The sequence below is a fragment of the Poecilia mexicana genome, unplaced genomic scaffold (assembly GCF_051168715.1).
Source record: "Poecilia mexicana isolate PSO_F unplaced genomic scaffold, ASM5116871v1 scaffold_8, whole genome shotgun sequence".
NCBI classification, from domain to species: domain Eukaryota; kingdom Metazoa; phylum Chordata; class Actinopteri; order Cyprinodontiformes; family Poeciliidae; genus Poecilia; species Poecilia mexicana.
This window is the reverse complement of record NW_028263377.1, coordinates 16,871,003-16,885,095: the sequence shown is the minus strand read 5'-3', so window position 1 is coordinate 16,885,095 and position 14,093 is coordinate 16,871,003. Positions and strand designations below refer to the sequence as shown.

The following is a 14,093-nucleotide window of genomic DNA, read 5'->3' as shown; positions in this document are numbered from 1 at the left end:
GGCGTCATTGACCCAATTTGATACTTGTAAAAATAAACTGACTGGGAAGGCTTTTGCCGTCCAGGGTGGGTTTCAGAAGACAGCGATCATTTAGATGGCACATTTTTTTTTGCTTTTTTCTCTTTTTTTTTTTTTTTTTTTTGCGCGATCCAAAAAAAGCTGCTGGGCGACCCACTTTGACTAACCTCAGCGGACGTATTTTTGGCCCGACACGAGTAAAACATTAGAGTCATGAAGGATGTCTAGGTGTGCTTGTCCTAGATTAGGAGGAGTTGTGAGTTAGTCATCTTAGCTCCCTGTGGAGCTCCTGAACCAACACCCTACCCCCCTCATCAAACATCAGGCTCCTCAGCAGCGCTTCAACCATAACACATCTCATGAGAGAAGCTGCTCAGACAAAGAGACAGATGGCTTCAGACAGGCTACATCTTACTGCTTCATCCTTGAGGGCAACTCCAAACCCCAGCTGCTTCGGCGTGATTTTAAAGCAACATTGTTCTTCGCTTCTCCTAAACGCTCCTACAGGTCCGTCTGACCTGTGCCTTAAAACAGGTTCTGCCTCTCTCCTTGGACGGCTGCCCCAGACGAGCACACAGCCTCTGAAGAGTTGATTAATTTGGCGGGTTGGGTTAAGGTGAGCTGGTGGGCTATGTAGGACAGCATTCTTCATCTTCACCCACTTCTGCAGCAGGTGCCTGCCCCAGTTCTCAGACCACAACCTGCCGCACAATTAATGTTGCCATCTCCGTCAGCAGGGGTAAACTCTCACCACATGTGACCTGCTGAACTTTGACATGCTGCAGATCCCTGCACTGCAGAACATGCCTGTGCATTGTTAAAACGTCTAATGAAAGGTTCATTTAACATTTGGATTTAAGTTTCAGTCAGCTTCAGCAATTATTTAGGTTGCTTAAATATAAAATTGTTATTGATTTTAAGTATTGTGATTTTGTTGAGGGTTTGCGTTGCACATCGTGTGCCTCTGTCCGGATAAAGGATGCAAAAGAAAAATACAAGACAAAAGAGATCAGGATATTCAGTTCACTGATTGGTAGGAAGTGGCTGTGTGGAGTTAGGTTTCCCTCTGCTGGAAAAAACAACAAAGCTCAATAAGTAAGGACAATAGTCTAGGTCTGCTGTTGTAATGCTGACTTTTGTTGCACCTCCCCTTCAAAATAAAATAGATTTTTCTCCAATAAAATTATTTTTACATAAAGAGAGCCCATTTGAATGTGCACTATAGTTTGCAAGACTAAAAAAAAAAAAATTGCTGCCTGATATATAAAGTTGAAACCAGATATTTACACTAAAATATGTTCAAATTTAACAGTTCCTGTTAAAAGGAAACAGTCCTCATTTAACAGGGGCTGAAAGGTCATGCAGAAAGGGAGACGCTGCTGGTCTAAGAACAAAATAGGCAGACAGATTGTGGCTTGGAATTGCACTCACGGAAAAGTACTCGCAGGTGGCAGCATCGTTATGTTTTTATTATATGAATGATGTATCTAGTGCTCTTTGCAAGATAGTTGACCTCATGAGGGGAAAACCTTTTATAGGTATAAGCAGCAAGAAGGTTAAACCTAGGGAATTAATTGGTCTTCTGATAAAACAAAATAAAATAAAATAAAAATAAATAAATAAATAAACCGAAAAAAATGTTACATTGCAGCTTATCAATGTATATACATTTCTGTATTTGAATGCATTTCTAAAAACATATTTTACATCCACGATAGATAGATAGATAGATAGATAGATAGATAGATAGATAGATAGATAGATAGATAGATAGATAGATAGATAGATAGATAGATAGATAGATAGATAGATAGATAGATAGTCACCTGATGGAGGACAACGTCTGTATATTATATTATGTAACGATGTGTCGGTTGGCTTTGCTCTTTAACTTCCGTCAAGTGAAAACAAAGAGCCACGTTTCAAATTTTTCAAAATAAAACTCTCGCCCAACAGTCTTCCTCTGCGGTGCTCCGCCGGCTTGACGCACCGTGGACCGTGCGTCTATGCGTCGCCGGTGGAGGAGGCGTTGGCGCATCACACCACTGCCGCTTCTGCTGCTTCTGCTTCTGCTGCTGCTGCTGCTGCTGCTGGTGCTTACTCTCAAAACCGGGCCGTCCTGAACAGAGACGGGAACTGTCACCTCTTCCTGCCAGGCTGCCTGTAAAAGAAACCGCCTCGCTTAAAACAGAACCGACCCGCTTACGGCAAGGTGCGCGTTTTTATGCCCCGAAACAGAGCCGCCTCAAAATGATCAAGAACGGTCACCACCAACACCACCACCACAACCTCCACCAAGTGAGCGCAGCTGCGGGGAAAGACGCAGGGACGACCCCGGCCGCGGCGACGTGCAGTCCGGAGAAGAGGAGGCGAAAGATCCGTGTGTGGTGCGACGGCTGGTGAGTTGCTGATTGGACGTGTTGATTGGTGTGATGAAGATCTCACCGCGCTGTCCCCCTGCCTTTGGTTCTTGTTTGAATGAAGAAGAAGTTGTCACATCGGGACAGGCCCGCTCCATGCAGGCTGCAGGAAGCTGCTTAACACCTTCTCAGCTCAGCGCAGGCAAAACTTTTAATACAGTATTCTGCAGCAGATGTCCTGGATCTGTTTCTTACGCGGAGACTGTGTGTTATGATGCAAAGCAATCAACGTTTCACCTTCGTATTGTGCTTTCCTAATTGGGCTTTCCTTCTTAGCAAACACGTTATAAGAAAAGATGGATTATTTCCTGCTGCTACTGCCCATAACTGAGTGTTTTGAATTGATCATAAAGTGCTTATTAAGTCAAAATAGCATCATTAGATTTGTACAAAATGAATAAACCTGCTTTACAATATGCAGGAGTTCTCATGTAAAAGTACAAACTTGTATTTTTTTAGGTGTTTATTATTATTTTATTTAGTACTTTAAAGGTTAAGATCAGCACAGTGTCTATATTTCATCTACTAGCAGTTTTTTTATTGAGCATTTTAGAAATAAAACATCACATCTTCATGTTGATTCCTTATATGACTCTTGACATTATACAAACAGATTGCAGTTGCAATGTATTTAGTTCTCACCTAACACAACACTTCTAAAATTAACGTATTATATAGTTTCGCTGTAATCTTCCAAAATGCACGAAAGACCTAGGCACTAAGCAAAAATACATATTTGCCCAACTTTTAGTTTTGACGTTTGCTTAAATTTTCCAAGTTTTCAAAGTTGCAGATTTGGTCTTCCAGCTCCAGACACAAATGCAAAGAAAATGTTTATAAATTAAACAGACATTATTACAAATATCTATATAGCGTAATATGGTTATAATGGGTATTGTCAAAAGAAATCAGTGCCTGATTAAAAAAAATGCTAATTATTAGTTATATCTAAATATTTGTTGATTGGACAGGAGATAATTAAGACAAAGATTGGTCCATTTCATCATTTGACTTTGCTTTTTGGAGCTGCTGGTGAGTGTTTGAATCTATTGTTTGTTTTTTAAAACCAAGGTTGTCATCAAATTTCTTCAATTACTGTCTCTTATGAAATCCTCTTGTTTTCACACATCCAAACCAGCCTGGAAATTGTCAGGTTGCAACATCAACCATGACACGCCTTATCTTGAAATAGATAGTGCTGAAAACTGGGAGTAACCTCAAACACACATCTACCACACTAAATATAATCTTCCAGCATGGCAAAACAGGATAATAAACAGTCACACACGTTATTACACAAACACAACAGTGTTCTTTAATATCATGGCCTTGTCACATTAGGTCATATCCGCCTTGCTTTTTAATGGTATGCCAAATTGCTTAAAGTGCATAATTCTCCAATGCCGCCTTTCTAATTGCATCTTTTAATAAGAACAGATTCTTGTTTACAACAATAACAACCCGAGGCTGTGATCTGTACGTTTGGATTTTCAGCTAAGCAAGGCTATGTTGCTCATAAATCATTCTGTTTCTAGGCACCACAGAACATAAAGAAAACACCTTGTGAAGATGTTGGCTGAAACTGTTAAGAGAGAGTCATTATCCCGTGGAAACAAATCCCTCAGCTACGTGGACTGAAAGGCCACTCAGCAGGAAGAAGCTATTGGTGCCAAATCAACACAAAAAGCCAAATTACAAAATCACAGTTTGCAAATGCACACAACGTTGTGGATTTTTGGAGACACGTCTTGTGGTTTGGAGCTAAAATCAACCTGCTTGGTCAGAATGACGAACAGAAAAGTTGGAAACTCGCAACCTTGAGAAAATCATCCCAACTTTAAAACGCGGCGATGGCAGCGTCACGTTTTGCAGATTTCTTTTGCTATAGAACAGACAGTTTTGACGCTGGGATTACAAACCTGATTCAGTTTCGCCAGTTCTGTGAGGAGGGAATGAGACAAGTAAGGCAATGTAAACTTCTGAGTTTAAAGAATCCTTTGGAAAATATTTCACTCTTATTCTTAACAAATAAGTTTGGTAATCCTAAATCTGTTTTAGGTCCCGTTTTCCTAAAAACAGGAAAACTGAAATCTCATTTAATATTAGACAGTAAGGACAAATGGTTAAATGTCAGTGCAGATATCTGGTTTCACCTGAAAGGGTTTGCTCCCCTTAGCCACATCCTCTGTCATTACACAAATCTATATCACATGGTTTCCTTTACTACATTAAACACTCAAATTTCTACAGCTTGGAAAATATGATGAAACAAGGATCTGGCCAAACTACTAAATTAATAACTAATCCACTTGCCTTTTCTTTGTTAACACAAGGATTTATTTTTAAATGTTCTGCCAGGATGGAGAAAAGGCTGGTTTAACTTCACATGCTGAAATAAAACTACAGCGGACCGCAGCATTAAAACAACTCAGCAGCTGAATACTAACGTCAATTGAAACTTGTGCTTTGAATGATCAGAAAACACATATTATGACGTTGCTGTATCAGTCGAGACTATTTTTTTGATCTGATCTTATTTGATTTAAGTTGTTTCCTTTTACACTTGCTTTAAAATTCAGCTGCTAGAATATAGGTATCTTTCTTGCTTAAAAATCATCCGAGTTCCTTTACCTTTATATTGACTTAAAAAAAAAAAAAAAATATATATATATATATATATATATATATATATATATATATATATATATATATATATATATATATATATATATATATATATATATATATAATTCAAATCTGAAGAATACTGAATCCCAGCATAAACCAGCATTTAAATAAAATCCCGCAGTTGACTCATTTGCAAATGAACCAAAACTTTTTAAAACCCGACCCCTGATGGACACATCCTGCAGCGACTGAACAGATGTTTTGAATATCTGCGCATGGAGACCAGGATTACAGTGGCTTTCTCTCGCAGAATTCCTGCTGTTCCTCTGTGGCTGCATATCTGCGCTTTGACGGCATGTCGCGGAATATTTGGGATGCCGGAATATTAACCGGTGGGGTGAGCATGCAAAGGAAGCCAATGTCAACAGAGCTCATGTCATTAACCCCCCCTTAACCCCATCCAGCGCACACCTGCAAAGGCCTCCGAGCAGATTGACTCCTTCCGGCCTCGCTCTTACTCGTCCTTCAATCCCTTGAAAGGAAATTTCCTATTAAGTCACAGCTTTCATTTTTCTCACTCACAGTACGTGGCACATTCTGTTCCTATTAGTCAACCTGGTTAAAGGTCTGCTGTCGGAGAAGCATCATCAACCAAGCGTGCAAAGTCCGAATCCACAATCTCCTGTGGTGCTGTAAAGACTCAGCCAATAAGCAGCGCTTTGCTTATTGATTCAAAGCCTGTTATCTTCGATTACTGGAGACATTAGACCTTACTGACTGAAATCCTGCTGTTGTCGTTTGCTGTTTCCAAACGCTCCCCCCCCACCCCCCACCCGCGTCACATGCACATATGTCTGCAAAGCCTTTGCCCTCGAGAAGCTTAGGTGCCACTTGGGTGTCTGTTGACAGGCTTCTCTAATTAAAATTTCATCATCCCCACAGTGATACGCTCACGATGCTTCCCTGCTAAAGAAATACAGGGAGAGGAAGAGGGCCACTTGTTGTTGGGCATGGTGCAGGAACAAACCCCGCACACAGAAAGGCCTTATGTAACTCAGGGCCTTTCATTCAGTCACCTCCAAACGCCTCTTGGCCCCCTCGGTCACCTCAGAGCTCCTGGATCTCGTTCCAATGGTTCGACAACACAGGGGCTCATTGCTCACTGTTACTCTGGGTAACAAGCTGACTTTCACCCAAAGTTATGATTTAAAAGTCCACTTCGAGTGTCGATGCACTCTACAAAAAAAGCGAAGCCAAGTCCGTTTGCAGCAGGACTGGGCGTCGCAGCGGTCGGTGCAGCCGTCATCAGTAGGATCAGGGTCTGGAAGCGCCACCAGGCTCTCTTACTGTCTGTGCTGTCTTTGTAATCTAATAGTAATAGTGTTGTTTTCCTGTCCATGTTTCTGAGCATGCTATTTATAGTGTTGTTCACTGCATGCTGAAATAAATCAAGAGGACAGAAACATGCGCAATTATCCTGCTGTTTTTTTTTTTTATTTCCACTACACAAATCCTCACCCAGAGAGAAGAGACAAAATGAATATTAGTGTGATGTAGGCTGAGAGCTTTAAACAGCCTCTGAAGGGAGGCTAACACCCATCTGTTCTGTTTCTTTGTGAGATTACTGTGCTACACTCTCGGTCTCTTATCTGTCCTAATCTAATTAACTGGAGACACTATCATAGCCGAGGATAAACGAGCAGAATGGAAGGAAGACAGTTCATCACACAGGTTTGGGTTTAGATGCTTTTTCTAGTCCAGCACATTATTTACTTGAGTCAAAAAGTGGAAGTCGTGCATTAACCATAGCTCCACAGTGATGCATTTCAAACGTTTCTTTCTTTCGTGGTTATGGTTTCCAGCTAATGAAGTTCAAAAATAAGTCATCAGGAAACCGAACTGTAAATCCAGATGTTATGTTGGGATCATGTTAGGCTCTACGCAATCATGAGGACCACTGCTGACAACGGCGGACAGCCTCTGCACAAGATGCATTAGCTAAAGAGTCCGACTGTTCACAAGGCACTGTATCCAAGGTTTTACTGGAAAGTTGAGCGAGAGGAAAAAGTCAGAAAGAAAAAAAGCTGCCCAAGAGACACATTCTGAAAAATTTAGGAGAAACTCTGGTCTTTTTTTTTTTTTTTCATTTCCTCCCAAAATTTTAAATCCACTCCTGCCGTATAATTCTATCATGTCTTACTCCTTTCTTCTTGTGTTTTTTTTCCACCTTAGCTATGACATGGTGCATTATGGCCACTCAAACCAGCTGCGACAGGCCAAAGCGATGGGAGATTACCTCATCGTTGGAGTGCACACAGACAGTTAAGTCTTAAACAAATGCAACAGATACCTAATTTAGCATAAAACTGCATTGCTACACTGCTAAAGCGTGAAGCCCTCGATCGTCGTGGCTGCTCGAGCGTGTTGGTCCAGAATAGAACAAAGAGTTCCTCTGACTAAACCACATTGTGAGTGACAAACCCAGAGAACAATTTGGTGTTGTTTCCTTGAAAGCCATTGAAATAGTTCAGGATTTTTGAAGTGTGGTTCATCTGACTTTTAGTCACATCAGTGTTATCTCTTAAATGTGGCATATTTAACTCAATATGAAATAAATAAGCACAATAGTTACCCAGAGTTTTCATTAATGCCCATCGTGGTATTTGCAAAATTTGTCTCCCTTTGACAATTTCTTGACCTTTCTTTTAAGACTTCATCCTCTGGGTCATGGCCTTTGCTCGAACAAGGGGCATTAAGTAAGAAGGCAAATATTCTTGATGAGCTGTAAAGGTCCCGTCATTCACCTCCAACTGTTTAAACACTGGAAGTGAAGTATGTGCGACCCAGATTGCTGTTTATCTAGAAAAGTAGAAACTTATTCCACTTTTTTCACCCTTTTTTGGTACAAAATTCTGGTACTGACCACGCATCAGTTTGTACCCACCTTGGGAGTGTTTTGTACGCATTTTGACAACATAATGATTTATCATAGCAGTCTATCTGGTTTTATGAATCCAATAAATAATAAACTATCAGCAAGAGTTCTCTTGGTTTGATCAAGGTTAAATAAATCTGCCATATGTATTAGTCATCTGGGCAAGAGGGGATCAGAGATGCAATCAATACAAACAGAGTACGAAAGAAAATATAGTTATTCATCAGTCGTTAGTAATACATGAATTCATGAAATTGGGTCAGTTGAGAATCAAATCGCAAAAAGAGGGAAGCATACAGGTGCAAATCAGTGAAGGAGCCAACCGACCCAGAGCCTACACAAGTAGGTCAAGAAATGAAGTAGCTGACCAAATATCAGCTTGACTAGCAACAAACTTGTGGGTTGCAACAAAGAGAAAAATGGCAAAAAGGTCTAACATTCAGCACAATGTGTATCTAAAATGTTATATACTGCACTATTCTAAGTTTAATGATCACTATGCCACATTTTGTGGCAGCAGTAAGAATAATTGTTGCTTTTCTGTTTTCAATAAAGCAGTCAGATCACGTTGCGCAATTTGGTTTGAACTCTTTGTGGAAATACCATGCATTAAATGGCGTTGTTACTTTTACTTATCACATAATCTCTTGGCAGCCTACAGTAGGAAAAGTGCAATGTACTGTTACATTTAATGTATTAGAACATGTGTTCCATTGAGACTCATTGGTGAGATTAAAAGCACCTTTTGAAATAACCTTTAGGCGGATACTTTTCATTAAACCCATGTTTCTATATGATTTTTTTATTGGTCTGGTGTAATGTGCTAGCCTAGATTAGTTGTATTTTTCAATAATTGTAAGCTGGAAATCATAATTAACACAAATAAAGAACTGAAAACATCTATATAATGTGTTTAATTTGGTAAATTGAGTTACTGAAATAAACGAACCTTTCAGTAATATTCTACTTTGTTGTAGTCAGCTTCTCAAAACTGAGATTTCTGCTTCCATGTTCACCTAACCCCAGACGTATTTGCTCAAGTTTTTCTTAATTTTCTTGCTTTATTATTTGAAGGTGAGATTTCAAAGCACAAGGGTCCGCCAGTCTTCACTCAGGAAGAAAGGTACAAGATGGTGCGGGCCATAAAGTGGGTGGACGAAGTGGTGGAAGGAGCCCCTTACGTCACGACCCTCGGGACGCTCGACAAGTACAGCTGCGACTTCTGTGTTCACGGAGGTACTAAACGCTCTGTTCAGCTATATGTGGGACACTGCGTTAGTCCTGACTCTGTCGTTTTGTTCCAGATGATATAACACTAACTGTGGATGGAAAAGATACATATGAGGAGGTAAAGAAGTCAGGACGCTATAGGTGAGGTTTTTTTTGTTTTGTTTTTTTTCTCTGTCAAACACAGAAGAAAGTCAGGCTGGGCTTCTCTGTGTGCTTGATTAACCTGCATGTTACACTGGATTGTTACAGAGAGTGTAAGCGGACGCAGGGAGTTTCCACGACAGACCTTGTTGGCAGGATGCTTCTGATGACCAAAGCACACCACAGCAACATTGTGGGTTTTTACTGAAATTATTTTTTAACGCCCTAACATGAGCAATTTTGCCAACTTTTCTGTTTCATTTTTTATTTTCAGGACAGCTCAGACTACCAGCAGCACACAGACAACTTTGGAAAGGTTATTTATTTATTTTTTGCAGTGCTCACCTTCTTCCTCGACTGTTTTGTCATACAAGCAGAAAGTAGTTGGCATTTGCACCAGATGTTAGCTGATATTAAATAAAGGGCTTTGTTTTGGACCCGCTTACTAATCATTTAGTAGGCCTTGCCAGCAAATTGTGAATAGCACTTCTGTTCCTGAATGAGTAGAGTAACTAAAAGCCACAAAGCTTTTAGTCACAGGCAATTAAGGGTCTCTTGACTGGAAGAACAACGCTGGTCATTTGGCAAGTGATGAATAAATCCATTCTGAATTTGCTGCCCAGTTTTGAGCTAGTCTGTTACGTTCAATTTTACCGGTTGCTTTTATTGCTCTCCCCACTAGGGGGCAGTGATGCTGCATCTGCTTTTCCTCTCTGGAAAAGCAGATGCAATAAATCAGATTAAACATTTTAGTTTTAAATCAGTTAGACTTCCCAAATGTATTTATATTTGCTAAATGCCAGAATAAAGAGAGAGGGATTCATTAGAGATTTTTCCAGAATGCAAAATGTAATGGTTTACTAGCACTTCTTCGATAATTGATAGAATTTTATGCACCCGTCCATCATGAAGCAAAATACACCACAACTTGATGCTGCCAACAACAACATACTTCACAGTTTGGATGTTACTCACAAGCTTTCAACCTAGTCTCATCTTAACTCAGAACATGTTTCCAAAGACTAAGAACTTTGTTTCTATGTGCATCCCTGGCTTTTTATGTTGCTTTTTGAGTGATGGCTTCTTTCTTACACTGTGAATTTCTGCTTATCTTGGTACAGGACCAATTTCAATGTGGATAATGACACAATTTTTATTCTAATCATGATGGTTTTTCTTACAGCAAATAAGCATTTGACATTTATAACTAGAGTATTACATCAGACAATAAAAATATATTCAGATATCTTATAAAAAGTATGTTTAATACTTGCTTAAAGGTTGTTCCAAATAGTACTTTTAATCTCTTAAGTAAGCCTCATTGGAATGCTTATTCTAGTTTATTGGATATGGCTGTATATCAGAAGTTTGTCTGATTTAATTCTGCTCCATTTTTGAGTACTTATTTTGCTTTTTCTTTTTTTTATGGTCATATGTTCAGAAGGGCCACAGTCCCTGGACAGGAGTATCTCAGTTCCTGCAGACTTCTCAGAAGATAATTCAGTTCGCTTCAGGCCAGGAGCCTCAGCCTGGAGACACCATCATCTACGTCGCAGGAGCCTTTGACCTCTTTCGTATCTTTTTATAAATTACAATCGATACTGCACATGCATCTTTTCATGCTGACTCTTTTAAGTCTCTAAAAAACACATGCGATATTTGTAAAATTACACCTCTGTCAATGTAGTCTGAAATAACGGCACTGAATTCATACCAAATTTAAAAAAAAACCACAAACACAAATCACACAACAAAAACCAAAAGAAGACAGCAATACAAAAACCTTCTTTTAACTAATTTAAAAAGGGAAATAGAATATAAGCGCAATCAAATTGATAAAAGACAATTTAAGCCCAACAGGAAAAAAAAAACAAATAAATACTGAACATAACATATCAGAATAAATATTCTCCTATATTTTGTTATGTTTTTGCTACATTTTTGCTTTGTAGCCAGTTAATATTAATTCAATGTGTTCTGAATGTGGTCACTAAAACATCAGCTGCTTTCATGGAAGCCAATGATATCCTTGATGATTCCTCTGCCAGACATTGGTCATGTGGACTTCCTGGAAGCGGTCCATAAACTTGCCGAAAAGCCGTACATCATAGTGGGGCTGCACTTTGATCAGGTGAGACCTTTTCAAACCAACCTTTTGTTTTAATCTAAATGAAAATCTGGATCGGTCGTATTCCATTCGAAGATGCGCTAGCATGTCTGACACGTTCTCTTGTGTTTCAGGAGGTGAATCGTTACAAAGGAAAAAACTACCCCATCATGAATGTCCACGAGAGAACGCTCAGTGTGCTGGCTTGCAGAGTAGGCTCTTCTCCTTTGTAATCCAGTTATTTCCTCTGCATTAAATATATTCACGTATTTGTGTGGTTTTACAGTATGTTGCAGAAGTGGTGATTGGCGCACCCTTTGCCGTCACAAAAGATCTGCTGGATCATTTTAAGGCAAGTGCAAAAAAATAAAATAAAACTCACCAAATTCTTGCTGCTGGGTCATTTATTCTATAATTGTTGGGTCTTTGTGTGTTCAGGTGGATCTTGTTTGCCATGGTAAGACAGAAATCTGCCCGGACAAGGATGGATCTGACCCTTACGCTGTAAGATTCAGTCACCTGACACATTTCATCATTCAGCAGTGATGATTTATGATGTTTTTTTTTTTTATGATCATTGTTGCTTATTTTCCAGGAACCAAGAAGAAGAGGCTTACTACGAACTGTAGACAGTGGGAACACTCTTACTTCAGATGCAATTGTGCAAAGGATAATAAAAAACAGGTGATAACAACTTTATCAGAGAGAAACCCTCTTTGATGTCCTTTTTTTTAACATAGCATGTATATATAAATGTGTATACACATTTGCTTTCCAATTTTCTCATTTTAGGATTCCAAATCTAATTCACAATAGTAAGCCAAATCCATTAATAAATAGGTCTTGCACAAAATTTTGCCTTTTTTTTGTATTAGTTGTTTCATGAATTATCATTGCTAATTACAGATCATTATGAGGCTAAACTGTGACATTTAAATAATATAAATCTCCGAGAACAAATTGCACATCGTATTTTGGAGCAGAATTCCATCAAAGGGACGCACCAATTTATTCTCTCTTCTTTACTTGACTGCTTGTGTTTCCTTTTGTTTAATCAGGCTTCTATTTGAGGCGAGGAACAAGAAGAAAGAAGCCAAAGAGATCGCTGTGATCCAGGCTATGAAGCGACAAGAAGAGGAAAAGACTAAAGGAAGATCCCAAGCTCTGCTGTAGACATGCACCGCCGTTTGTGGTTTTGACCCAACATTAGCAAGCTACATAAATATAAACCTCTGTATAGCAAAGTCAACTCTTCGTAAGTGTTATAGCATATCTGGATAATATCAGCAGTTTTATAGTGGAAAGGTAACAAACCTGCTGCTGGTTCATTATCTGTTTGCGAGCAGTCAGATCAATCATAAGCTGGAACAAGGAACATGTACTGTACCTGTATCTTCAAAAGTCTAATATATATATTTGGACATTTTAAACTTTTGTAATTTTATTGCCTTTTAAGAAAAAAAAAAATGTTGAAGTTATTTTTTGGCTTTTAGCACAAGAAGAGTGCAGGTTGGCGAAGTGGGACAAACATTTATTTATCTAACCAGAACTGGAAATCTTCCCTGGGCTGTTGTTGCTTTTTGCACAGCAATACTCCTAATCCTAACTAGTCATCATCTGTATGTACTGTATCAACATGCATAAGGATTTTTACACTACAGCAGAAATCCGAGGACACATACCCTCGTGTTGCTGTTCAGTTAATACTCTTAAATATTTTGGACCTCATATGTTCCGCACTCTGCACTGACTGCCCCAAAAGTCATGGGAAATGTTCTGTTTTAATAACAGAGTTGTTGTTTATTAATCACAAGTGCACACTGTTGAGACCTGAAGGTCTTGCCTTTTGCGTGCATTTTTTAAAAATATAACCACTGAAATTTATGAAATGATGAACTGTCTGCTTTAACTTTGGTTTTCATTGCATGAATGGAAATTGATGACATTGTGTTGTCCTGAAGACAAAGTAGAGTTCACACTTCTCCTAAATCACGAGGAGTCTAACACATGTGGATAGGAACTGGGGTCAAATGATATATTTTTTTGTAGAAGCATATTTTGCTCCACTCCATTAGCTGCTGTAAACATGGTAGCGTAATGTTTTAAAAGCATAATGCATATTATTGTCAAACTGAAATGTAGATAGCATTGCCTATTATCTATATGTTATTGATCACTCCCTAAGGACATACTGTATAATGTAAAGTTGATTGGATTTACAGTATATTATTGCTAATAAAAAAGAAATTCTGAAGGATGGTTTCACTTTTTTCCATTCTTATCAATATTATATTTGTAAGAATTTGAGAATTCTTCAAATTCTCAAATTTGAGAATTTGAGAATTCTCAAATTCTATATATAGATATATAGATATATCTATATCTATATCTATCTAGATATAGATATCTATCTATAGATAGATAGATAGATAGATAGATAGATAGATAGATAGATAGATAGATAGATAGATAGATAGATAGATAGATAGATAGATAGATAGATAGATAGACACGTCTATTGATATGCTGCAAAATTGTGATGAAACAACTTTTCCAATTGGCTTGAGTTACCTAATTAATAATTTTATATAAGTATTGGACCATCTCCACACTG

The 14,093-nt window shown here is 38.7% G+C and overlaps 1 protein-coding gene across 1 annotated transcript; it reads left to right on the top strand.

Annotated features, from left to right (window-relative positions):
• Nucleotides 1–71: 71 nt before the first annotated feature.
• Nucleotides 72–13,734, top strand: LOC106920093 (ethanolamine-phosphate cytidylyltransferase-like). Its single transcript, XM_014990906.2, has 13 exons — nt 72–2,417; nt 7,299–7,387; nt 9,076–9,237; nt 9,306–9,372; nt 9,481–9,565; nt 9,647–9,688; nt 10,814–10,946; nt 11,421–11,503; nt 11,614–11,691; nt 11,766–11,831; nt 11,918–11,983; nt 12,075–12,163; nt 12,538–13,734. Exons 1-13 carry the CDS (start codon nt 2,269–2,271, stop codon nt 12,650–12,652), a joined length of 1,224 nt encoding a protein of 407 aa, XP_014846392.1. The 5' UTR covers nt 72–2,268; the 3' UTR covers nt 12,653–13,734.
• Nucleotides 13,735–14,093: the final 359 nt, after the last annotated feature.